The sequence below is a fragment of the Leptodactylus fuscus genome, chromosome 4, assembly GCF_031893055.1.
Source record: "Leptodactylus fuscus isolate aLepFus1 chromosome 4, aLepFus1.hap2, whole genome shotgun sequence".
In the NCBI taxonomy this organism is placed as follows: Eukaryota; Metazoa; Chordata; class Amphibia; order Anura; family Leptodactylidae; genus Leptodactylus; species Leptodactylus fuscus.
In genome coordinates this window covers 219,458,843-219,486,149 of record NC_134268.1, presented here as the reverse complement: position 1 = coordinate 219,486,149, position 27,307 = coordinate 219,458,843, and the positions used below count along the sequence as shown (strand labels likewise).

Sequence of the window (27,307 nt, the reverse complement as noted above, 5' to 3'; positions counted from 1 at the left end):
TCACCCCCTGCCCCTCTCCGTCTCTCACCCCCTGCCCCTCTCCGTCTCTCACCCCCTGCCCCTCTCCGTCTCTCACCCCCTGCCCCTCTCCGTCTCTCACCCCCTGCCCCTCTCCGTCTCTCACCCCCTGCCCCTCTCCGTCTCTCACCCCCTGCCCCTCTCCGTCTCTCACCCCCTGCCCCTCTCCGTCTCTCACCCCCTGCCCCTCTCCGTCTCTCACCCCCTGCCCCTCTCCGTCTCTTACCCCTGTGCCCCTCTCCGTCTCTCAGCCCCCTGCCCCTCTCAGTCTCTCAGCCCCCTGCCCTTCTCCGTCTCTCAGCCCCCTGCCCCTCTCCGTCTCTCAGCCCCTGCCCCTCTCCGTGTCTCACCCCCTGCCCCTCTCCGTCTCTCAGCCCCTCTCCGTCTCTCAGCCCCTCTCCGTCTCTTACCCCTGTGCCCCTCTCCGTCTCTCAGCCCCCTGCCCCTCTCCGTCTCTCAGCCCCTGCCCCTCTCCGTCTCTCACCCCCTTCCCCCTCTTCGTCTCTCACCCCCTTCCCCCTCTTCGTCTCTCACCCCCTGCCCCTCTCCGTCTCTCAGCCCCCTGCCCTTCTCCGTCTCTCAGCCCCAGCCCCTCTCCGTCTCTCAGCCCCCTGCCCTTCTCCGTCTCTCAGCCCCCTGCCCTTCTCCGTCTCTCAGCCCCTGCCCCTCTCCGTCTCTAACCTCCCTGCTGCTCTCTGTCTCTCAGCCCCTGCCCTTCTCCGTCTCTCAGCCCCCTGCCCCTCTCCGTCTCTCAGCCCCTGCCCCTCTCCGTCTCTCAGCCCCTGCCCCTCTCCGTCTCTCAGCCCCCTGCCCTTCTCTGTCTCTCAGCCCCCTGCCCCTCTCCGTCTCTCAGCCCCTGCCCCTCTCCGTCTCTCACCTCCCTGCTGCTCTCTGTCTCTCAGCCACTGCCCCCTCTCCGTCTCTCAGCTCCTACCCCATTCCTCTAACATGGACTCTGTGACCCCAGTTTACATGATCTGCCACATACACCGTTCTCACGTTCGCGGTAAGCACCCGTTTTCGGTCATACAAGCAGACAGAGCTTTGTGCATCGTACACGATTTATTGACAGAGCTTTGGGCATGAAGTGCCGGTTGCAAATCGTCCCTGTGAGCGCCGTCAGCGCCTGTTCCCTTAATCGTCAATTAGATAAAACGCTTAATATTAACATTAACGGTAAAAAGTGGCCCCGCCCCCTTCACTCTTCTGTCGTCTCCTTCTTTCCGGTCTCTTGTCCTTCAAAGACAGGATATTTTTTCTCCACCTCCGTCCAAGTCAGGAAACCATTGGACAAGTCTCGGACGATCCCGGGGAGCTCAGAAACCTGGAAAATTACGGAGGCAAATATTAAAACTCTACAGTAATCCCGGCTTAAAGGGAATGTCCAGGAAGAGTTGTACAATCCGTCTCATCAGAAAGCTGGTGCTTTTACAAATGAGCGGGCGCCTTTACCTCGGCCCTGATCTGTCGCATCGTGTCGCGGTCTCGGAGTGTCGCCGTGTGTGGCGTGCGATTCACTGTGTCGAAGTCTATTGTGATACCGAAGGCAACACCGATTTCATCTGTCCGGGCATAGCGCCTCCCGATGGATCCAGATGAGTCGTCCACTTTGTGTGACACTCCGTTCCTGGTTAAAGCTTCAGCTGCAGAGAAAAGCAAATGTTAGCAGTGAGGAGATAACACTCCAATCACATCCAGAGCTGCAGAGGAAAGCCCATCTTAGTACTGAGGAGCTTACACTCCAATCACATCCAGAGCTGCAGAGGAAAGCCCATCTTAGTACTGAGGAGCTAACACTCCAGTCACATCCAGAGCTGCAGAGGAAAGCACACCTTAGTACTGAGGAGCTCACACTCCAGTCACATCCAGAGCTGCAGAGGAAAGCCCATCTTAGTACTGAGGAGCTTACACTCCAGTCACATCCAGAGCTGCAGAGGAAAGCACACCTTAGTACTGAGGAGCTTACACTCCAGTCACATCCAGAGCTGCAGAGGAAAGCCCATCTTAGTACTGAGGAGCTAACACTCCAGTCACATCCAGAGCTGCAGAGAAAAGCACACCTTAGTACTGAGGAGCTAACACTCCAGTCACATCCAGAGCTGCAGCGGAAAGCACATCTTAGTACTGAGGAGCTAACACTCCAGTCACATCCAGAGCTGCAGAGGAAAGCACATCTTAGTACTGAGGAGCTTACACTCCAGTCACATCCAGAGCTGCAGAGGAAAGCCCATCTTAGTACTGAGGAGCTAACACTCCAGTCACATCCAGAGCTGCAGAGGAAAGCACACCTTAGTACTGAGGAGCTAACACTCCAGTCACATCCAGAGCTGCAGAGGAAAGCACATCTTAGTACTGAGGAGCTAACACTCCAGTCACATCCAGAGCTGCAGCGGAAAGCACATCTTAGTACTGAGGAGCTAACACTCCAGTCACATCCAGAGCTGCAGAGGAAAGCACACCTTAGTACTGAGGAGCTTACACTCCAGTCACATCCAGAGCTGCAGAGGAAAGCACATCTTAGTACTGAGGAGCTTACACTCCAGTCACATCCAGAGCTGCAGAGGAAAGCACACCTTAGTACTGAGGAGTTAACACTCCAGTCACATCCAGAGCTGCAGAGGAAAGCACATCTTAGTACTGAGGAGCTTACACTCCAGTCACATCCAGAGCTGCAGAGGAAAGCACACCTTAGTACTGAGGAGCTAACACTCCAGTCACATCCAGAGCTGCAGAGGAAAGCACACCTTAGTACTGAGGAGCTTACACTCCAGTCACATCCAGAGCTGCAGAGGAAAGCCCATCTTAGTACTGAGGAGCTAACACTCCAGTCACATCCAGAGCTGCAGAGAAAAGCACACCTTAGTACTGAGGAGCTAACACTCCAGTCACATCCAGAGCTGCAGCGGAAAGCACATCTTAGTACTGAGGAGCTAACACTCCAGTCACATCCAGAGCTGCAGAGGAAAGCACATCTTAGTACTGAGGAGCTAACACTCCAGTCACATCCAGAGCTGCAGAGGAAAGCACACCTTAGTACTGAGGAGCTTACACTCCAGTCACATCCAGAGCTGCAGAGGAAAGCACATCTTAGTACTGAGGAGCTTACACTCCAGTCACATCCAGAGCTGCAGAGGAAAGCACACCTTAGTACTGAGGAGTTAACACTCCAGTCACATCCAGAGCTGCAGAGGAAAGCACATCTTAGTACTGAGGAGCTTACACTCCAGTCACATCCAGAGCTGCAGAGGAAAGCACACCTTAGTACTGAGGAGCTTACACTCCAGTCACATCCAGAGCTGCAGAGGAAAGCACACCTTAGTACTGAGGAGTTAACACTCCAGTCACATCCAGAGCTGCAGAGGAAAGCACATCTTAGTACTGAGGAGCTTACACTCCAGTCACATCCAGAGCTGCAGAGGAAAGCACACCTTAGTACTGAGGAGCTAACACTCCAGTCACATCCAGAGCTGCAGAGGAAAGCACACCTTAGTACTGAGGAGCTAACACTCCAGTCACATCTAGAGCTGCAGAGGAAAGCACATCTTAGTACTGAGGAGCTTACACTCCAGTCACATCCAGAGCTGCAGAGGAAAGCCCATCTTAGTACTGAGGAGCTAACACTCCAGTCACATCCAGAGCTGCAGCGGAAAGCCCATCTTAGTACTGAGGAGCTTACACTCCAGTCACATCCAGAGCTGCAGACTGGTTTCCAGTTAGCTCTCAGGCTACAGAACTTCATGTCTTCTAGTGGCTCAGAGGCTAAGCAGGGCAAGCTGATTACTGTCAGAGAGCACAGTGTTGGATGCAGCTCTGGGTGTGACTGGAGTGACATTTGCAGCACATTATAATAATCTGTTGTTGCCCAAAGACTGTGCAGATATATTATACTGCACGGGACTGTAGTATAATGTATGGATGACCCCGCACAGTCAAGTTGCAAAAAAATAATAATGATCTCATATCAGCCACTAGAGGGCAACCTGTGCCTGGGATTAAATTAGGTCTATAGATGCCATATAAAGAGCGCCATCTAGTGGTGACAGCTCTATAAAGCTCGTAATGACTTGTTTAGGACGTGCCAAGCATGGATCGCCCTCTAGTGGTGGCAACAAGCAAATGAAGTTTTTACAAGCGTGTATGTGTGCAGGACTGCAGCTTTATCAGAGTGAATGTGTGTGTATGTATATATGTGTGTATGTGTATATATATATATATATATGTGTATGTGTGTATATATATATATATATATATATATATATATATATATATATATTTGTGTGTGTATATGTGTGTGTATATATATGGGGGGGAGGGGGGCTTTACAGGAGGAAAACACTCGAGATCGCTTAGACAGACGGATTCCTGAGGGATATTTATAGATCTATAACCGGAGAGCTCTGTGTACGAGGTGACGGTATAGGCAGACACTTACACAGCTCCTTGACAAAAGGCACGAACTCCTGATTTTGGCTTAGAGGGAGCACCGAGCACTTGTAGGGAGCAACAATGGCGGGGAAACTAAAGTACTGGAGAGGAAAAAAACGAGAGACAGAGAGACCCGGTTAGTGACTGTAGGTATATATAGTACGCAGACATTACACGGTATATACACAAGCTTAAATGTGAGCGATGAGGGGAATCAAATCAAACACTTAAAGGGCAACTTCCCATAAACCTGCAGTGATAGTGATTGCTGTACAGCTCTGTGCTGCTGTTACAGTAGGTTCCTACATTGTATCAGTCGTCATCCTGACAACAATTCCCTCCAAATGGAAGGAAACAGTCCCTCTAGCGCCACCTATAGGCAGTTTCCTGGACGGGAGCTAATTTGCATATTTCCAGCTTTCCTGGCATTCTGCCTGTTCTCTTAGTTATACACTGTAACGTGCAGGGAACCAAGAGATAACCAAGCAAAGGTGTCCTGCAGGAGTTTGGGAGCGCTGGGTGATGACCTATGCATGTACAGCGGTGACCTCTGCCCCCTAGCGCAGGCTCAGCGGCGCCCTCCTCCTTACCGTCCTCTGCTCGTCCCCTTGCCGGACCTGGAATGTGTGCTCGAAAACCGTGTACATGATGCGGCCCAGGCCGAAGGACGGCTCAATGACATTCGGTACGATCTCCTCCACTGGAAGACAAGAGGGAAGGGTCAGTGAGGAAAAGACGCCGCGCGGCGACACCCCAGGGCGGCCTTAACCCCTTAATAACCGGACTTAAAGGGAATGATCACATCGAGCGCTCCTTGTATCCTTTGGGGCGGCCAATACAAAGTGTCCATAGTTATGGCGCCCACTCCGCCATATTCAAAGACCCCGAAATCTGCCCTATTATTGCGTGTGGATGTCGGGAAGGGGTTAAACAACTGCATTAAAGCAACGGTCAGTGACGGCTCTAAGGGCCCGCGTAATCCGGGGGCCCGCACGTCGCCTGTTAGGTAACCGGCGGCTCCGTCTGATCAGAATTTTGATGCATTTGCTCGTTTTTGTCATCTGTCGTTCCGCCTCGTGTTTCGGAGATGTCGACCCCGGATCCCCCATCCCCGGCAGTTTCCATGACGACTGCTAAAAGCCGCGTTGAGACGTTCCTGAGCAGTGAAGGTTTTCAGCAAGAAAGCGGCGAGCGTGGGACGCGGGGTCAGCGCCATTCACCGGCTCCTTTCTCTCACGATCATAATGGTCTGCGAGCGGCGGGCGCACAATGCCACGAGCCTGGAAACCCGGGCGCAAGGACGACGAGTGGTTTGTTTGTACGAGGCTTCTGAATAGGGGCGGTGGGAGCGGAGAGAGAGAAACGAGGAGGGGGGAGAAGGGGTCAGAGCAAGCGTTTAATGGCATGGGATTAATCAGGAGATCCGTGCACACGGCCGGGGATTATGGGTAAACAGCGACGTGACCTCTCAAGGGTTGTTCAGACAAATCAATTGTATATAGACCTGGGGGAGGGGGAGATTTAACTATTCAGTGACTGGGGTACACCTGGCGTCACTACTGAGCTGCAATATGGACATGTCCAAGAACAGCGCCATAGGTTGTATAGTGGCTGCGCTTGGTATTACAGCTCTGCCAAATTCATTTGAATGGGACTGAGCCGCAGTATGGTCATGTGACTGATGGAAGTGATGTCACGGGCCTGCGAAAAGGAAGTGGAGCTCAGTACGGTAGCCTCGGACAATCCCTTTAATTATTAAAGGCTCAAGCAGGGAAGAGTAATCTGAATGGAGGAGAGATCAACCATCTCCGTGCGATACATCGCCCACGAACTACAGACAGGGCCGTGTGCGTGGTCAGTGGGCTAGCAAGGCTCTCACGGCCAGTATATATATATATATATATATATAGTATACTGACCCATTATTTTCTATGGCCCCATACACATGGCCTTGTATCATCACCAGTCCATGTATATGACCATAGAGGTCATTGATATCATCCGTGTGCCGTGCGTGCCGTTTTCCCATGGACCCGCTGCTGAACACGTGTGCATTTATCTCTATATTATACAGTTTCAGGTTCAGTGACCTGCCAGCAGCACAGAGTATTTCAGGAGAGAGGCATCTGACCTTGCAGATCACAGACCATTACGTAAGGCAGCACAGAGTATTTCAGGGAATAAGTGTGCTGATTTTGTGGGAGGCTGAGAGTTAGATAAAGCCGCACATCAGCACAGAGTATTTCAGGAGAGGATTGGTCTGTATAGCACACACGTGACCCTACCATGTATCGTTTTCTGGAACTTCTTCACCCCGACCATGGCCTTCGTCAGCTGGAACGTTTTCCCTTCGGTTTCAATAGTGAATTCCCTAAAAAGAGAGAAAAGGAAAACGGTATTAAACCAGATACAGAGAGTAGCGGAGCGGTGATGTGATGGGGCCGAACATGGCCGCGGGTGATCTACGACATGACCCTTATTACCCTGGACCCCCCCCCCTCCTCCCCTCTTTGGGCTGCAAGTCCTCACCCTTTTTCTTCCAGAAGCTTCTCCATCTCGGAGACGTAACAGGCGTCGCAGATGGCGAGATACTCCATGACCAGCTTGGCGTCTTTTTTGTACGCCTTGCCGATCGCTCCCTTATTGGCCTCGAACTGGACGACGTTTATGGTTTTGTGCGGCGGAGTTAAGGAAATGGGACGGAAACAGAAAAAGGAAAACACAAAGTAGTCGCTGACTAAAGGTGACCGACACAAAGCACAGGAAAACAAGGCGGCAATATTGCCACCTGCAAGCAACATGTGGCATGACATTATAACAATACTGTCTATTATAATGGGTTCATCTTATACTCAGTGCTGCAATCACAATTCTGCCGGTCATCAGTGGAAACAGTCAGCAAGCTTGGGGCGGCTGCTGCCCTCCTACTGCTTGCAGAGATTGCACACGCTCCCCAGCCACTGCAGCAGCTTCTGACACCTGGAGGCTTCCTGAATAGCTGATCTGTGCGGGGTCCAGGGGTCAGACCTATTCTGTTTCAAGGTCATCCGTATGAATTTGGGGGCCACTTCTATAAATTCCCCCCAATATTTCCAAGAGTACAAGTCACCAGAGCGAGCCCTGTGCATGCACTGAAGAAGCAGAGGATGCTGGGAGATTTCAGCTCTGAAGACTAAGTGATAGCATAGGGGAAAAGGACTATTATGCCCAAGTCCTTTTCCCCTATGCTATCACTTAGTTCTATTCCTCCCATACTATATATGTTTTTTACATTTCTGTTACCCAGATGTAGAACTTTGCATTTGTCCCTGTTAAATCCCATTTTGTTGGCCTCAGCCCATTGTTCCAGTGTGTCTAAGTCCTTTTGAATACACTCTCTCTCCTCTCTAGTGTTGGCTATTCCTCCTATCTTCGTATCATCTGCAAATTTTATGAGTTCCCCAATAATTCCATCGTCCAGATCATTTATAAAGATATTAAAAAGTACTGGGCCCAGAACAGAGCCCTGCGGCACCCCGCTTTTGACTTTCTTCCAGTTGGATGTGTAGCCATTTAGTATTACTCGTTGTGCCCGATCATTAAGCCAGTTGTGAATCCACCGAACTGATGTTTTGTCAAAGCCATACTTAATCATTTTTTCAATAAGAAGGTTATGTGATACTTTATCAAATGCCTTACTAAAGTATCACATAACCTTCTTATTGAAAAAATGATTAAGTATGGCTTTGACAAAACATCAGTTCGGTGGATTCACAACTGGCTTAATGATCGGGCACAACGAGTAATACTAAATGGCTACACATCCAACTGGAAGAAAGTCAAAAGCGGGGTACCGCAGGGCTCTGTTCTGGGCCCAGTACTTTTTAATATCTTTATAAATGATCTGGACGATGGAATTATTGGGGAACTCATAAAATTTGCAGATGATACGAAGATAGGAGGAATAGCCAACACTAGAGAGGAGAGAGAGTGTATTCAAAAGGACTTAGACACACTGGAACAATGGGCTGAGGCCAACAAAATGGTATTTAACAGGGACAAATGCAAAGTTCTACATCTGGGTAACAGAAATGTAAAAAACATATATAGTATGGGAGGAATAGAACTAAGTGATAGCATAGGGGAAAAGGACTTGGGCATAATAGTAGATCACAAATTCAACATGAGCCAACAGTGCGGTGCTGCTGCAAAAAAGGCGAATACAATTCTGGGATGTATTAAGACAAGCATTGAATCTAGATGAAGAGAGGTCATTATTCCGCTGTACTCTTCCCTGGTCAGACCACACCTGGAATACTGTGTACAGTTCTGGGCGCCTCAATTCAAGAAAGACATCGATATATTGGAGCAAGTCCAGAGAAGAGCAACCAAAATGGTGGAAGGTCTGCAAACCATGTCCTATGAGGAGCGGCTAAAAGAACTGGGATTGTTTAGTTTGCAGAAGAGAAGGCTGAGGGAGATTTAATAGCAGTCTACAAATATCTGAAAGGTAGTCACAGTGCAGAGGGATCTCCCCTATTCTCATTAGCACAAGGAAGTACAAGAAGCAATGGGATGAAACTAAAGGGAAAGAGATACAGATTAGACATTAGGAAGGGGGTAGTGAGAGAGTGGAATAGGCTGCCACGGGAGGGGGTGGGCGCTCCATCAATGGAAATCTTCAAGCGGAATCTGGATAAACATATAGCTGGGATGATTTAGGAAAACCTGCACTCGCAGGGGGTTGGACCCGATGGCCCTTGAGGTCCCTTCCAACTCTACCATAAAAGAAAAAATAAAAGAAAAAAGACAAGAGAATGCAAGCATTGATGTAATAAGACCATACAATCCCCATCCCAGATATAGTGGTCAGGATATGGGTTCTTTAAGAGGTTTTTCAGCCACCAGCGGCACTTTTGTAGCTCTGGCATGGCAAGAAAGGTCATAACAGGAACGATCGGCACAGCCAACGATTTCTATCCATCCCTGGGAATGACATAACAGGAGACAGTCAGTAAGAAGGGCACACAATTTCTGAGAACCTATTAGAGGAAGCAAGGAAAATATTATGTAAAGACACACGGGTCTAACTAGTGAGAATATCACGTCACGGGTGTGCGGGAAAAACAGGAAAAATTAGGAAAAAATTCAATATTAAAAGTGTAAAAAATGCAAATGCTGCAATTCAGTCCACTGTCCACTAGATGACACCATTGCTGGGGTTGAGCCGATCTTGAGATTTCAGACAGTTTTTAAAATCTGATTTCCGATCATTTTTTCCAGCCGATCCCAATTTCGATCTTAATGCAAGTCAATGCGATTTTTTTAAATAATCGAAGATCGGATTTTAAAAACGATCCTATTCACTACACAGCGTGGAGTCTAAAAATTGAACGCTTTAATTGTTAGACTCCACGCTGTTTAATGATTTAAAAAAAAAAAAAATCCTCTGGCTACTTAGTCCCCCCTGGTGTCCACTTACCTGCACAGATCGCTGCCGCTGCCCGTTGTTCTCGCTCCTCTTCTCTCTCATTGACATGCCTTCAGAGCGCCGTGCACCCCCACCTCCCTAGGCTAGCGTTAAAGATGCTGGGAGTAGGCGGGGCTTGTTGTGGCTTAGGAGAGTGTTTCCCCTCCCACACTCTCCTAAGCCACAAGCCTCGGCTTTTCCTAGGTCTGTGACACTAACCTGGGAGCTAGGGGCGTGCACGGACCGAGAAGAATAGGGAGCGGCAGCGGATCTATGCAGGTAAGTGGACTATTCTGTTTCCAGTGGACTATTTTATTCTGTTTCCTCTGCTGTGCCATATACTGGACTCTGCTACACCTGCATTACTGTACATTGACTTGTCTATCTACTCTTCTGCTTCGTCCCTGCTATGCCGTAGGAATGAATGGACGCAGCCAGCGCGCAGGGGGGTTAAGCGGCCGGACGCCGGCACAGGCTGTGTACGGGCTACATCCATTCATTCCTATGGAAGCGTGCTATTCGAAACGGCAGTACTTGCTCATCTCTAGTAGCTAACATTGTTAGCTTTTCCCACAATGCTTGGCCTGTAGCCAAGGATTGTGGGAAATAACCTCTGACCTCGATTCCGCCTAAAAAGATTGGGATCGGAATTCCAATCGCGAAATTTACTCGACTGCCGATCGCTCAATCGGGAGGAGGTGTTGGGTGCGATCAGAGCGAGGTCACGGCCACCATGGAGGGACCAGTTGTCATGAATGCCCACATTTGGGAGGGAGAACAAGAGGATCAGAGTTCAGTCCTTATTCTCAGATACTCACATAGGAGGTTTTAGATTCTGCGTCCCAGCAGTCGCAGGCGTAGTGCGCCATCTCGTTCTCCATGTGCTGCCGGAACCGCAGCTTCTCCGGAGAGATTCCGACTTTGGTGAGGTAAAGATAGATCCTTCCAATGAAGTATCCCAGGACAGAGTTATTGATGACGCCCTGTGGGTGGCGCCAAAACACAAAGTGAGACATGTACAGGAGGTCTATAAAGGGTTAAGGGGGTCAATTTCCTTATAGAAGATATATGGGGGGGGGGGGGGTGTTACTATCAGCAATAACCCGATATTGAGTACACCCCCACCCTAAGGGCTTACCTGCTCCACCGCGTCCCCGAGCCTCATCTTTTTGGCAGACTCCCCGCTGAGCTGAGCTTTGGAGGAATACAAGAGGATGTTCAGGTCGGCGACGGTCTCAAACTTGGGGTGATTCTTCTCGCTGGGGTCCACGAAATGCTCTATTTCTGCCATTGTGAATTCCCTGTAAAGTGCAGCAATAAGGGGTTTAATGATTCGGAGAGACTTCGTGTTGCATTGCAAGAGAAGTGTTCACTACATCATCCAAGTGCAATGCAATCTGTAAACTCAGCATTAACTTGAATGCAGCTCTGGATGTAACTGGAGTATAAAAGAACTTTGCTCCTCACATTTGCAGCAAGTGTTTTGCTCAGGGACCAAGTTGGCCATTGGCTGCCCCCGCTCACTACTACAAGAGAGGCTCAAGCTGGGAACTTGGGACTCTACAGGAAATGAGGATTTTCTATGTTGGGTGGGGCTCTGTGAGGGTTAATCACAGACTAATGATTATTACATATTCTACTCCGCCCAGGGTGCACGCCCAGATACCCAGCAAGACGCAGTCTAACCGGCCCAACCATCCGGAGGTGTAAGGGTGCACATGGACTCTAGAGGGTGCAAGACCCCTTTTCCAAATTCCCAGGTTCTGAGCAGACCCTGCTAGATGGATCAATGTCAAGGACACCGTGCACTGCTGCAACGAGCACCAAGTTGTTTAGTACCTTTTAACCACTTAAAGGGATTCCATAAGAAAGTTTGACGATGCAAAAAAAACAGACAGCAGGTTGCATTTAATAAGGGGATACTGCACCGTGCGTGCACCACTCCAGCTGGAGAAATGGGGCGGACCCTCACCCTGACATGTTCTGAACGCTGCATTGTGCAAGGCTCTGAATGACGGGTGCTGGATGCTACAACATAGGGGAGGGAGGTCCATGGGCTGACAGATGTAGACGACAACTCCTGCCATGCCAGATACTAGCAGCTGCCAAGAGGTAGAAATCACCTTCAGGTTCAGGCCCAAACTTTTTTTTTTGTTGCAGTTATTGCTGTGGTTTGAACAGAAGGGAGCGGTATAAGAACTTCCTATATACTTCCCATTCCTGGTTTTGGCTCAAAAAAATGCAGAAGAATCTGCAACAGAAAAAGTTGCGTTTCTGCAACGTGCAACCTCAGCCTTTTTAAAGGTCAAAAACGAGAAGCAGCGAATCCTTACAGCACTAAAGCCGTCAGCGTACAGAAACATCCGGCGGTCATGTGACTGGAGATCTGCCAGGCGGATTACGTGAACATTCGCATTTATTTTGGCAAGTTATCAAAGAGCCAATCTCTGTGTGCAGCAGAATCCCAGCGCGACAAGGCCCCGTCACAGACACGACTCCTACTTCCTCTTAAGAAGATCCCGATAGAGAGACGCAGGAGGGGAAAGAATGGAGGACACCGATAAGGAGGTGGCGCAAGGGGATTACTGTGATCAGGTCGGAGGCGATCAAGCTGCAATAATATATAGGACAGATACTGCTAGAATAACAACGCCATAATACCCTGGCAGAGAAGAGGTCAGAGACGTCATACAAGCGCCCTTGGCCACTTCAATCGGCTGGGGTGTCAAAAGCTGGAGCCCCATTAAATTGGGGATTTTCCCACTAGAAGGGTCTGACTCTGGGGGATCAACAGCTGAGACCCCAGAGACTAAGAACAGGAGTGGTGCCCACTGCTGCAAGACCCCCACAACACTGTATGCAGCTACTGCCATCCCAGTAATAACTGCAAAGCGCCCTCTGCTGGCAGAAGCCTCCCACTGCAGCCTAGTATACAGGATATATAGTATACAGCTTACTCTGTCCACACGTTCCTAGATGTGGTCAGTGATGGGGTAAAACCCACCAGTGTTGTCCCCATTTTGTCCACCCCTATCTTACAGTGCGAGGACGTCTTTAAGGCGCGTTTCTGCTAGAAGCGTGTGCCGCGTCATATGGCCATACTGTGCTCACACACGGACATACCGTACTCTGATGAGTCCGGAGCGGGGCGAGATCTCATTCCTGAACGAGTTCCCTATTTGAGCAGCAGCGAATGGCAGCTTTCCCTGATTGAATTCTAAGAGACGCTTGAAGTTGAGGAAGATTCCTTGTGCAGTTTCTGGTCTCAGATACCTGGTAAATGAGAAAAAGAGGGAAAAAAACCCTTTTAAAAATAAATTAAAATCTTTGTTTTTCATCTTGTATCAAACTTCAAAATTTCAGATCTCCTTGTAAATTTACAGCCAATATTCCCTTCCAGATGCACATACCCCGGATAAAGAAGACTGCGCCCTGTGGTCCATAATGATTGGGTAGAGTCATCCCAAATAACTCTGCCCATTCATAGAAAGAACCAGGACAATCTACAGTCACAGCTGCACAGTCCTCTCAATCTTGTCCATGCACTCCTCACTCTGCCCAATCATAAAGAGAACTGTATGACCTCACAGTTACAGCTGCACAGTCCTCTCAATCTTGTCCATGCACACCTCACTCTGCCCGATCATAAAGAGAACTCTGACTCTACAGTTACAGCTGACAATCCTCTCAATCCCGTCCATGCACACCTCACTCTGCCCGATCATAAAGAGAACTGTATGACCTCACAATTACAGCTCCACAATCCTCTCAATCCCGTCCATGCACTGCTCACTCTGCCCGATCATAAAGAGAACTATGATTCTGCAGTTACAGCTGACAATCCTCTCAATCCTGTCCCTGCACTCCTCACTCTGCCTGATCATAAAGAGAACTCTGACTCTACAGTTACAGCTGCACAGTCCTCTCTATCCTTCTCTGCATCCATCTCTATGGCCAGTACAGAGAGAAAGTGAAAAGCTAATACTATCCATTTTAAAACTACCGCCCCCCGCAACATCTGACCTTTTAAAGTGGTTGGCCTAGAGTTCAAAAAAGCTACCCCCTATTGACAGGGTAGGGGAGAACGATCAGATCACTGAAGGTCTGACTGCTAGGACCCCTGCCGATGATGGAGAATGGGGCAATGGGACGTAACAGAGTGCCTGTAAGTCCTGCTGTTCCATCCAAACAAGGGAATGGGACCCCTATTCTCCTGACTGGTAGGGGTCATCGTGGTCAGACTCCCACTGATCAATAGTTATCCCCGAATTAACCATTTGACCACCCTACAGCACCCTAAAAGCAATCCTTCCACTGCTCTAGACACCCTCTCCCCCCCATAAATACAGGCATTAACCCATTCACTGCCTTAGACTCTACTCCCGAGAACACAGACGTTAACTGCCCTAAATGCCAAGTGATACGGACAATAACCCCTTCGCTGCCACAGGCCACCATGGTGGGATTACCAACATACCCTGTCATGTTGCCCCCAGGACCAATGGACGTTTGGAACATCAGATTGAAAGACACCGGAGGCGAGAGGTCATTTAGAGTGATGGGAGATTTCACATTGTATTTGACGAAAAGATCGGCCAGGTCTTGCTGACCGTAGTTGTCCATCTGTGTAAGGAGAGACAATGGGGGTCATTATACGGAAAAGGGATCAAATGTGTGACTTAAGGACTAGGAGATGAGGAAGGGGTTAACATTAGAGATGAGCGAGTAGTATTCGATCAAATTCTTCCCTGTCATAGGTATTCGCGTAAGCGGCCAAACACCGAGGGGATAAGCACATCGAATATTCGATGCGTTTAACCCCCTGGTGTTCGTCCACTTACATGAATACCTGTGGCGGGGAGGAATTCGATTGAATACTACTCGCTCATCTCTCATTAACATCTCACCTGTGTCAGGACGCTCTCCATCTCGGCCTTCTTCTCAGCCGTGCACTTTTTGTCAGACATCAATTTCTGAAGATGAGCTGCAGGGACAGAACAAAGGTCAAATCAGCACTAGGTGGCGCCACCTGCACATAGGGCTATTGTGACCAGTGGGCTCTGTGTAAGATTCTATGAAGGTGGGGGGTCCGACTATTGGCACCCCCACCCATCAGCTGTTTGTAACACACGATACATGTATAATATCTGTGTGGTAGTACAACTCCATTCACATGAACGGCTGATCGGAGGGGGTGCCGGGTCTAGGACCACCACCCATCTGATATTCATTCTAAGGTCTTTAGCAAAACCTCTTTAAGTAAGAGAATGACTGCAGGCATCAGACTACACAGCGATTGATTGTAGTCTGTTACCATAGGTCTGCATGGGAGCTGTGTACACAAAGCGGTAGATTATTTTCATGAACACTATTTGCCATCTTGTTTGGCTGCTCTGACTATTACACTACAATTCCCAGCATGCCGTGACCGCTAAAGGACATGCTGGGAGTTGTAAATTTGCAAAAGGTGGAGAAAGAAAGGTTTGAGGCTTCTACTCTTGTTCAACGCAAAGGCGTCCCAGGGCAGAACATGGACAAGTAGGTGGAGTCAGGTTCGCTCACCTTTGAGAAGATGGTCGGCTCTGAAGCATTCTCCGTTCTTGACGTCTTTAACCATAAAATCTGCAAACTTGTCAACGTGTCCGGACGTCCTGAGAGAGGAATAAGAGGGTGAGGACTAGTGCAAAAAATAGCGGCGACTGCAAATAAACCGCGACTAACCAAAACTACCTGCACCTATCTGTAGTCAGTGGTGTCACCCTGCCATCTTACCATCAGAAAGGAGGCCAGAAGGATCTGACTACACAGGGCTAGTTTGTAGTCTGTAACCATGGGACGAAGAACAGAATTGGAACGGAACCCAAAATGGCAGATTTGAATAATACGGTTTGTAAAATTGTCTCACTTTTATAGAGGTAACACCCTGAGAGAATGGAGATTTCTGCAGGCTATATACTGGCATAGTGTAAGCAGAGAACACCCCGGACCTGTCCTCTGGTGGTCGTCATTGAATGTGGGATCTGAGGTGCCCCCTACAGGCAATCCTCCCACATATGACCTATCAAATCGATAGGTTGTAAAGGTTTTTGGCCCTTGTTTTCTCCCTTTATAGGTCTACTAGCTGGTACCCGCGACTTCGTCTGCGGTGATTGTAGCAGTGGGTATATACAGGCGCGGGTAAGGTTTTCGTACTGTGTATAAGGTATGGGATATGAAATGTAACTTTGTATCTTGTTTTGCTGTAATTCTGAGAGCACATGAGACTTTTGTGATGAATGTAATTTGTAGTTCAGCCGCTATACGGTGTTGGTATAAACTGTACATAGTGTCTTTGGGACAGAGGTATTACAAGTGAATATACTTGGATATACGACATTGTATGAGTTGTTATTTTCCGACAGTATATGTAAGTTTTGGGCACAGGATACTCTTGAGCAGCCACATAAAGTCTGGCCCTGTGCATGACAGTTTAGTAACTCCATGCGCCTCTTAGTAATAGCAATTAACCCCATCATGTCCCTCACATTAACCCCAGTGTAAGAGTTACTGATATGTGAGAGACTTGGAGGTAATAATTAAGTATCTTCATTATTGAGGTCTTTTATTATTACCTCCATATGTCTCACATATTAGTAACCTTTATATGGGGCACACAGGGGTTAATATGAGGGACATGATGGGGTTTATTCCTATCAATGTGAGGCACACAGGGGTTAATATGAGGGACATGATGGGGGTTATTCCTATTAATGTGAGTCACACAGGGATTAATATGAAGGACATGATGGGGTTTATTCCTAATAATGTGAGGCACATGGAGTTACTAACACTAAACTAATAACCCCAAATGCCTGACATTAATGAGAACAGTAATCCTATGTACCTGTGTGTTTTTCAGTGTCACTTTGCTAGCAGCTCCTTTCCTCCTCGGGGAATGTTTGCAGGATGCAGACCACTATAGCAGGCACAGATATACCAAAAGTATAGCACGTCTATTGGAGGAATAGGTATAACCCATCATAATTCAATCCTACCTCCCTCCCTTATTAAGCCCTTCAAACCTAGCATGTCTTAAACCACAAACATAGATATACAAACACAAAACTGGAACAGGCCAGATGGTTATCGACACTCAACATATCCAACTACAGGTTCAAATATAAAAAATATATACCTTTATTAACACAATGTTAAAAATTATATACATCAATATAGAGAAATACACATATACTGGACAGATGCAAAACACCGTATAAAACAGTACACATAGATGAAACTTAGTGAAATAGTATTGCACATATATATATAGTAAGATGAACTACACCTGATGCAACCTCCACAAACAATTTATTAAATAATCACACTACCCGAATGCAGCTAAACTACTCTCCTGGTATTGACTAAGCATGTATATAGTCATAAATATCCTGATTGCAGAAAGAACACTCTCCTTAATTCCACATAAAGTCAGAAAATGACCAATAATATATATTTCCAAAGCAGGAACAGGGATAAACCCATGTTTACAACATATTGTCATCAGGGAGGCAGAGCCGCAGGTATAATGCACACATAATGTAAAATACAATAAGGATAGGTCTACATCAAGAGGAAATATGCCATCTTACCCATATAGAATCACTGTGATGTAAGGCAAGAACACCTAGTGTCTGTCAGCCCGACGTACGTTTCGGCACGCTAACCCCCGGAAGAAGGCTTAGCGTGCCGAAACGTACGTCGGGCTGACAAACAGACACTAGGTGTTCTTGCCTTACATCACAGTGATTCTATATGGGTAAGATGGCATATTTCCTCTTGATGTAGACCTATCCTTATTGTATTTTACATTATGTGTGCATTATACCTGCGGCTCTGCCTCCCTGATGACAATATGTTGTAAACATGGGTTTATCCCTGTTCCTGCTTCGGAAATACATATTATTGGTCATTTTCTGACTTTATGTGGAATTAAGGAGAGTGTTCTTTCTGCAATCAGGATATTTATGACTATATACATGCTTAGTCAATACCAGGAGAGTAGTTTAGCTGCATTCGGGTAGTGTGATTATTTAATAAATTGTTTGTGGAGGTTGCATCAGGTGTAGTTCATCTTACTATATATATATGTGCAATACTATTTCACTAAGTTTCATCTATGTGTACTGTTTTATACGGTGTTTTGCATCTGTCCAGTATATGTGTATTTCTCTATATTGATGTATATAATTTTTAACATTGTGTTAATAAAGGTATATATTTTTTATATTTGAACCTGTAGTTGGATATGTTGAGTGTCGATAACCATCTGGCCTGTTCCAGTTTTGTGTTTGTATAGCAGGCACAGACCTGAGCGATTAAGCTCTACCCCCTGGGTTTCCTGCACCCCTCTCAAAGGGGAGTGTCCTTATGCCTCAGCTCTAGCAGAGCACTGAAGGGACCTCGGACTTCATTTAACTCTTGCAGGTCCTGTGCTGCTGGTGTGCCAGTAAAATATAGCAGGAGTGCCACTTTTGGCATGCTGACCTCTGCTGTAGAGGGCAATATGAATTTTGTGGCTTGCTATGGTCCAAAGTGTGTGAGATTGCAGAGATGGTGATGTGAGTTTGGGTTTTGTGGGGGTCCTGGGAAAAACGTATGTGTGCTATTGTGACGAAAAGTAGCCTATTGCGCAATCGAGTGTAGTGACTATGTTTGTGGAAAATTTCAGCCAAATCGGTGGAGCGGGTTTTGCGTGATTGAGGAACAAACATACAAACTTTCACCTTTATAATATTAATAGGATAGCAGTAGTAGGTTCTTACTTGAGGACGGCCTCCGGGGTGAGCATGGTGCAGTCGATCTCCAGGATCTGCTCCTCCTGTATAAAGTGCTGCCTCCACGTCTGGATGATGTTGTTCTTTAAAGCGCAGCCGACGGGTCCGAAGTCATAGAGTCCGCTGACCCCTGGAAACAGAACCGCAAATGTGACCCTTGAGTCAGTGACCGAACAAAAGAGGAGGGAGAGAAAGTCTATCAGAAATCTGCAGAACTTGTCAGGATACATTAAAGGGGGTCTCTGGGGTTAGACTTATATGGGCCTGATCAGTGGGAGGAGATAGGTGGACATGGACATGGAGCTTTCCCCCGAGTGGTCAGATACGTCTCTCTGTTGTACAAGGCCATACAAACACCAGACCAGGACTCCGTGGTCTCCGGTCTAGTCCAATTCTCTTCTTAATGAATGTTTACAAGCAGGACAGTAATTAAGTAAGAGCTTAGCGTCAGGAAGAATGTCCTGTAATCCTGTGTTGTGGAGACTATATATGGAAATGAAGGGACGCAGCGCCCGGTAATACCGACATAAAAGCAATGTAATTATACAGGGATCACACCCAGGGAGCGACGCAGACTGAAAATAACCTGCAGTAGTAGACCCTGGACACTGGGGGGCGATGTATACAATGTACTGCCACCTGTATAGGGATTAGAACAACATGTCTGCTTTCCTCCACCGCACCAGGTCACAGGTCATGTGCAAGACTGGAGCTCATTCACTGCAATCGAGTTGCAATACCAGGCACAGCCCGTGTAGAGTTCTGGGGACGTTTTTTCCAACCTTGTGTTAACTCTTTACAGACCTTACACTGGTCACAGCTGAGAGTTTGTTGCAGTTGCATCAGCCTAGACAACCATTTTGGAAGTCAGAAGTCTGGACAACAGGATGATACATATTACCTGCACTGATACACTGCAGCAAACTATCAGCACAGGAGGAAGACGACTGCACCGGATACAACTGTAACAAACACTCAGCTTTAAGGAGGATTAGGCTGGGACAGGATTTCAGCCTTTGGATGTAACGCCAAGCACCCAGCGGTGCGACCTCTGAGACGAACATATTATATAAACCTAAACCAAAGAAATCTTATCACATCAACAAGTAGCACAAAATCTCCTACCGCCATATATAGAAAAGGCCTGGTCGTAAAAGAACCGTCTCTTCAGAGTGTCCTCCATCTTAGTTCTGTCCACAATATCATCCTTGGGTTGTAGGGACAATTCCTAGAAAAAAAAAAGAAAGAAAAAAACCTGTATTATACTCCAGAGCTGCGCTCACTATTCTGCTGGTACAGTCACTGTGTACATACATTACATTACTTATCCTGTATCATACTCCAGAGCTGCGCTCACTATTCTGCAGTACAGTCACTGTGTACATACATTACATTACTTATCCTGTATTATACTCCAGAGCTGCGCTCACTATTCTGCAGTACAGTCACTGTGTACATACATTACATTACTTATCCTGTATTATACTCCAGAGCTGCGCTCACTATTCTGCAGTACAGTCACTGTGTACATACATTACATTACTTATCCTGTATTATACTCCAGAGCTGCGCTCACTATTCTGCTGGTACAGTCACTGTGTACATACATTACATTACTTATCCTGTATTATACCCCAGAGCTGCGCTCACTATTCTGCTGGTGCAGTCACTGTGTACATACATTACATTACTTATCCTGTATTATACTCCAGAGCTGCGCTCACTATTCTACAGTACAGTCACTGTGTATATACATTACATTACTTATCCTGTATTATACTCCAGAGCTGCGCTCACTATTCTGCTGGTGCAGTCACTGTGTACATACATTACATTACTTATCCTGTATTATACTCCAGAGCTGCGCTCACTATTCTGCTGGTACAGTCACTGTGTACATACATTACATTACTTATCCTGTATTATACCCCAGAGCTGCGCTCACTATTCTGCTGGTACAGTCACTGTGTACATACACTCACCGGCCACTTTATTAGGTACACCTGTCCAACTGCTCGTTAACACTTAATTTCTAATCAGCCAATCACATGGCGGCAACTCAGTGCATTTAGGCATGTAGACATGGTCAAGACAATCTCCTGCAGTTCAAACCGAGCATCAGTATGGGGAAGAAAGGTGATTTGAGTGCCTTTGAACGTGGCATGGTTGTTGGTGCCAGAAGGGCTGGTCTGAGTATTTCAGAAACTGCTGATCTACTGGGATTTTCACGCACAACCATCTCTAGGGTTTACAGAGAATGGTCCGAAAAAGAAAAAACATCCAGTGAGCGGCAGTTCTGTGGGCGGAAATGCGTTGTTGATGCCAGAGGTCAGAGGAGAATGGCCAGACTGGTTCGAGCTGATAGAAAGGCAACAGTGACTCAAATAGCCACCCGTTACAACCAAGGTAGCCAGAAGAGCATCTCTGAACGCCGCACAGTACGTCCAACTTTGAGGCTACAGATGGGCTACAGCAGCAGAAGACCACACCGGGTGCCACTCCTTTCAGCTAAGAACAGGAAACTGAGGCTACAATTTGCACAAGCTCATCGAAATTGGACAATTGAAGATTGGAAAAACGTTGCCTGGTCTGATGAGTCTCGATTTCTGCTGCGACATTCGGATGGTAGGGTCAGAATTTGGCGTCAACAACATGAAAGCATGGATCCATCCTGCCTTGTATCGGTAACGGTTCAGGCTGGTGGTGGTGGTGTCATGGTGTGGGGAATATTTTCTTGGCACTCTTTGGGCCCCTTGGTACCAATTGAGCATCGTTGCAACGCCAAAGCCTACCTGAGTATTGTTGCTGACCATGTCCATCCCTTTATGACCACAATGTACCCAACATCTGATGGCTACTTTCAGCAGGATAATGCAATGCCATGTCATAAAGCTGGAATCATCTCAGACTGGTTTCTTGAACATGACAATGAGTTCACTGTACTCCAATGGCCTCCACAGTCACCAGATCTCAATCCAATAGAGGAGCATCTTTGGGATGTGGTGGAACGGGAGATTCGCATCATGGATGTGCAGCCGACAAATCTGCGACTGCAACTGTGTGATGCCATCATGTCAATATGGACCAAAATCTCTGAGGAATGCTTCCAGCACCTTGTTGTATCTATGTCACGAAGAATTGAGGCAGTTCTGAAGGCAAAAGGGGGTCCAACCCGTTACTAGCATGGTGTACCTAATAAAGTGGCCGGTGAGTGTACATTACATTACTTATCCTGTATTATACTCCAGAGCTGCGCTCACTATTCTGCTGGTACAGTCACTGTGTACATACATTACATTACTTATCCTGTATTATACTCCAGAGCTGCGCTCACTATTCTGCTGGTACAGTCACTGTGTACATACATTACATTACTTATCCTGTATTATACTCCAGAGCTGCGCTCACTATTCTGCTGGTGCAGTCACTGTGTACATACATTACATTACTTATCCTGTATTATACTCCAGAGCTGCGCTCACTATTCTGCTGGTACAGTCACTGTGTGAATACATTACATTACTTATCCTGTATTATACTCCAGAGCTGCGCTCACTATTCTGCTGGTACAGTCACTGTGTACATACATTACATTACTTATCCTGTATTATACTCCAGAGCTGCGCTCACTATTCTGCTGGTACAGTCACTGTGTACATACATTACATTACTTATCCTGTATTATACTCCAGAGCTGCGCTCACTATTCTGCTGGTACAGTCACTGTGTACATACATTACATTACTTATCCTGTATTATACTCCAGAGCTGCCCTCACTATTCTGCTGGTACAGTCACTGTGTACATACATTACATTACTTATCCTGTATTATACTCCAGAGCTGCGCTCACTATTCTGCTGGTACAGTCACTGTGTACATACATTACATTACTTATCCTGTATTATACTCCAGAGCTGCGCTCACTATTCTGCTGGTACAGTCACTGTGTACATACATTACATTACTTATCCTGTATTATACTCCAGAGCTGCGCTCACTATTCTGCTGGTACAGTCACTGTGTACATACATTACATTACTTATCCTGTATTATACTCCAGAGCTGCCCTCACTATTCTGCTGGTACAATCACTGTGTACATACATTACATTACTTATCCTGTATTATACTCCACAGCTGCGCTCACTATTCTGCCGGTACAATCACTGTGTACATACATTACATTACTTATCCTGTATTATACTCCAGAGCTGCGCTCACTATTCTGCTGGTACAGTCACTGTGTACATACATTACATTACTTATCCTGTATTATACTCCAGAGCTGCGCTCACTATTCTGCTGGTCCAGTCACTGTGTACATACATTACATTACTTATCCTGTATTATACTCCGGAGCTGCGCTCACTATTCTGCTGGTGCAGTCACTGTGAACATACATTACATTACTTATTCTGTATTATACTCCGGAGCTGCGCTCACTATTCTGCTGGTACAGTCACTGTGTACATACATTACATTACTTATCCTGTATTATACTCCAGAGCTGCGCTCACTATTCTGCTGGTGCAGTCACTGTGTACATACATTACATTACTTATCCTGTATTATACTCCAGAGCAGCACTCACTATTCTGCTGGTGCAGTCACTGTGTACATACATTACATTACTTATCCTGTATTATACTCCAGAGCTGCGCTCACTATTCTGCTGGTACAGTCACTGTGTACATACATTACTTATCCTGTATTATACTCCAGAGCTGCGCTCACTATTCTGCTGGTACAGTCACTGTGTACATACATTACATTACTTATCTTGTATTATACTCCAGAGCTGCGCTCACTATTCTGCTGGTACAGTCACTGTGTACATACATTACATTACTTATCCTGTATTATACTCCAGAGCTGCGCTCACTATTCTGCTGGTGCAGTCACTGTGTACATACATTACATTACTTATCCTGTATTATACTCCAGAGCTGCACTCCCTATTCTGCAGTACAGTCACTGTGTATATACATTACATTACTTATCCTGTATTATACTCCGGAGCTGCGCTCACTATTCTGCTGGTGCAGTCACTGTGAACATACATTACATTACTTATTCTGCATTATACTCCAGAGCTGCGCTCACTATTCTGCTGGTACAGTCACTGTGTACATACATTACATTACTTATCCTGTATTATACTCCAGAGCTGCGCTCACTATTCTGCTGGTGCAGTCACTGTGTACATACATTACATTACTTATCCTGTATTATACTCCAGAGCTGCGCTCACTATTCTGCTGGTACAGTCACTGTGTACATACATTACATTACTTATCCTGTATTATACTCCAGAGCTGCGCTCACTATTCTGCTGGTACAGTCACTGTGTACATACATTACATTACTTATCCTGTATTATACTCCAGAGCTGCGCTCACTATTCTGCTGGTGCAGTCACTGTGTACATACATTACATTACTTATCCTGTATTATACTCCAGAGCTGCACTCCCTATTCTGCAGTACAGTCACTGTGTATATACATTACATTACTTATCCTGTATTATACTCCAGAGCTGCCCTCACTATTCTGCTGGTACAGTCACTGTGTACATACATTACATTACTTATCCTGTATTATAGTCCAGAGCTGCGCTCACTATTCTGCTGGTCCAGTCACTGTGTACATACATTACATTACTTATCCTGTATTATACTCCAGAGCTGCGCTCACTATTCTGCTGGTGCAGTCACTGTGTACATACATTACTTATCCTGTATTATACTCCAGAGCTGTGCTCACTATTCTGCTGGTACAGTCACTGTGTACATACATTACATTACTTATCCTGTATTATACTCCAGAGCTGCGCTCACTATTCTGCTGGTGCAGTCACTGTGTACATACATTACATTACTTATCCTGTATTATACTCCAGAGCTGCGCTCACTATTCTGCTGGTGCAGTCACTGTGTACATACATTACATTACTTATCCTGTATTATACTCCAGAGCTGCGCTCACTATTCTGCTGGTACAGTCACTGTGTACATACATTACATTACTTATCCTGTATTATACTCCAGAGCTGCGCTCACTATTCTGCTGGTACAGTCACTGTGTACATACATTACATTACTTATCCTGTATTATACTCCAGAGCTGCGCTCACTATTCTGCTGGTGCAGTCACTGTGTACATACATTACATTACTTATCCTGTATTATACTCCAGAGCTGCCCTCACTATTCTGCTGGTACAGTCACTGTGTACATACATTACATTACTTATCCTGTATTATACTCCAGAGCTGCGCTCACTATTCTGCTGGTCCAGTCACTGTGTACATACATTACATTACTTATCCTGTATTATACTCCAGAGCTGCGCTCACTATTCTGCTGGTACAGTCACTGTGTACATACATTACATTACTTATCCTGTATTATACTCCAGAGCTGCGCTCACTATTCTGCTGGTGCAGTCACTGTGTACATACATTACATTACTTATCCTGTATTATACTCCAGAGCTGCGCTCACTATTCTGCTGGTGCAGTCACTGTGTACATACATTACATTACTTATCCTGTATTATACTCCAGAGCTGTGCTCACTATTCTGCTGGTACAGTCACTGTGTACATACATTACATTACTTATCCTGTATTACACTCCAGAGCTGCGCTCACTATTCTGCTGGTACAGTCACTGTGTACATACATTACATTACTTATCCTGTATTATACTCCAGAGCTGCGCTCACTATTCTGCAGTACAGTCACTGTGTACATACATTACATTACTTATCCTGTATTATACTCCAGAGCTGCGCTCCTACTCAGCGTTCATTACAGTGAATGTCCCTGATATCTGTCACATGCACTCCCCTACCAGGTGTGATCTAGCACTGGAATGGAACTGGTACCAGAGGAGAGCTGGAAACCAATTATGAACAGTGCGGAGGAAACAAGGAGGTGGCACCTGAAATCTGTAAGTGCAGAAGATTACAGCTCCGCATTACTGGACATAATTGTTCTATATACATTATATTCTTCCTGTATTACACTCCAGAGCTGCGCTCACTATTCGTCTATTCGCAGCAGTCTCCTTCTCTGTCCTGTCATTCCTATAATACACAATAACTATGTGCGCTGACTTGCTGCTGAGCTTGTGTTCAAGTACTAATAGTAAGCAGGGCTGCAGTGTAAAGTATAAGGTACAGACATTGCTGCTACACTGGGGTCACTGAGTATAGTGGTGTAGTAGCGCAGCCGGTGGCGTCTCTTACCTTGGCTTCCAAAGTTCTTTTTCTGGCCTTCAGCTCTGCCACGGCCCGGTCCACGTCCACCTGCGGGGCCTTCTCCTCCTTCAGCTTCCGGACGACGTCACCCTGCAAAGTGAGAAGAGAAAGTCCATTATAGAAACCATAAGTGCTGTCTGCCTTCATAGAATAAACCTCCATTCTTTACACTGCAGCCTATAGTGACGCAGGACTATAGCCCTAGATTTCTGGGCACATGACCCCCTCAGACACGGGGGCCGGGCCCGGACGCTCCTGGTAATGTGACTCAGACACGGCGGGGCGGTAGATCTGCTTATACTGCAGCTAATGTGATAAATCCAGAGACTTTACATCCTAATCCCGTGTTATTACACAGAGAGGCGCAACACAGCCCCGCTGCACACAGCTGATGGGTTTGTCACAATGTATCAGTGTAGGTATAGAGGCAGAATGCTGCACCGATACACTGTAACAGATTGCCAGATCAAAGGAATGCACAGCAGAACGCCCAAAGGGGTTCCCAGTATTAGAAACTCTTATTGTCTTGTTAAAACAGCGCCCCCCACATGGCCACGGGTTGTGTCTGGTATTGCAGCTCAATACGTTCAAATGAATAGGACGGAGCTGCAATACCACATACAACCTGTGGACATGAGGGGGGTGCTGTTTTTTTGGAATGGGCTTCCAACCCTGACACCTGTCACAGCTGACAGTTTGCTACAGTTGTATCCTGTCTAGCCAGACTGACACACTGTAACAGACTATCAGAGAGGACACGAAAACACAAAGATTCAGTCCAAGACTTGGGTAAGCTGGGTGACGGCTCTGCTATCCCAAAAACGGAGGGAAAAAAACACAATTAATTTAGAACAACTGGAAAGAAAGTGAATCTGTAGTTTTTTTAGTATTATTATTTAAAGGGGAAGCGTCCTCTATAATCTCAGCGCGGTCTCGCAGCCGCAGTGGAGGATGATGATGTTGATGGTTGTTGCATCAGTCTCAGGACACTCGGCTTCTCTCTCCTCTGTTATTACTTCTTATTTCTCTTCTGCAGGGAGGGCTGAAGAAAACGTGGCAGGAGGAGGCGCCTGGGGGGGGAACCTCAGCCCTCAGTCTGGGGGGGGGTGGGTGGAGGAGTCTGCACCAGGGGATCGCACGCTGCAGCAACGTATGGGAATCCCACAAGCGGACACGTATTCACTCTACACTATCACCCCCATCATGTTCTGGATGATGCAATATGAAAGAAGGAGGGGGGGGCCTTATTAACTCATGGGTGTCCAGAAGCCCTCCGGCTTAAGCGTCTGTTCACACATTCCTTTCAGTGATACAGTAAAGTTCTCAGGTCATCACGAAA

The 27,307-nt window shown here is 46.7% G+C and overlaps 1 protein-coding gene across 1 annotated transcript in view; it reads right to left on the bottom strand.

Annotated features, from left to right (window-relative positions):
• Positions 1-1,069: 1,069 nt before the first annotated feature.
• GARS1 (glycyl-tRNA synthetase 1) overlaps positions 1,070-27,307 on the bottom strand; it is a 30,179-nt gene continuing 3,941 nt past the window's right edge. Inside the window, exons 2-17 of the mRNA XM_075271820.1 lie at positions 25,957-26,058; positions 19,831-19,933; positions 18,694-18,835; positions 15,455-15,543; positions 14,800-14,876; positions 14,370-14,515; positions 13,016-13,165; positions 11,031-11,193; positions 10,711-10,875; positions 9,296-9,408; positions 6,973-7,113; positions 6,729-6,814; positions 5,034-5,143; positions 4,451-4,544; positions 1,471-1,661; positions 1,070-1,342 (exon numbers count right to left, since the gene is read on the bottom strand). Coding sequence (XP_075127921.1) covers positions 1,217-1,342; positions 1,471-1,661; positions 4,451-4,544; positions 5,034-5,143; positions 6,729-6,814; positions 6,973-7,113; positions 9,296-9,408; positions 10,711-10,875; positions 11,031-11,193; positions 13,016-13,165; positions 14,370-14,515; positions 14,800-14,876; positions 15,455-15,543; positions 18,694-18,835; positions 19,831-19,933; positions 25,957-26,058 — 1,998 coding nt within the window. The 3' untranslated portion in view covers positions 1,070-1,216. The remainder of the gene's footprint in view (positions 1,343-1,470; positions 1,662-4,450; positions 4,545-5,033; positions 5,144-6,728; positions 6,815-6,972; positions 7,114-9,295; positions 9,409-10,710; positions 10,876-11,030; positions 11,194-13,015; positions 13,166-14,369; positions 14,516-14,799; positions 14,877-15,454; positions 15,544-18,693; positions 18,836-19,830; positions 19,934-25,956; positions 26,059-27,307) is intronic.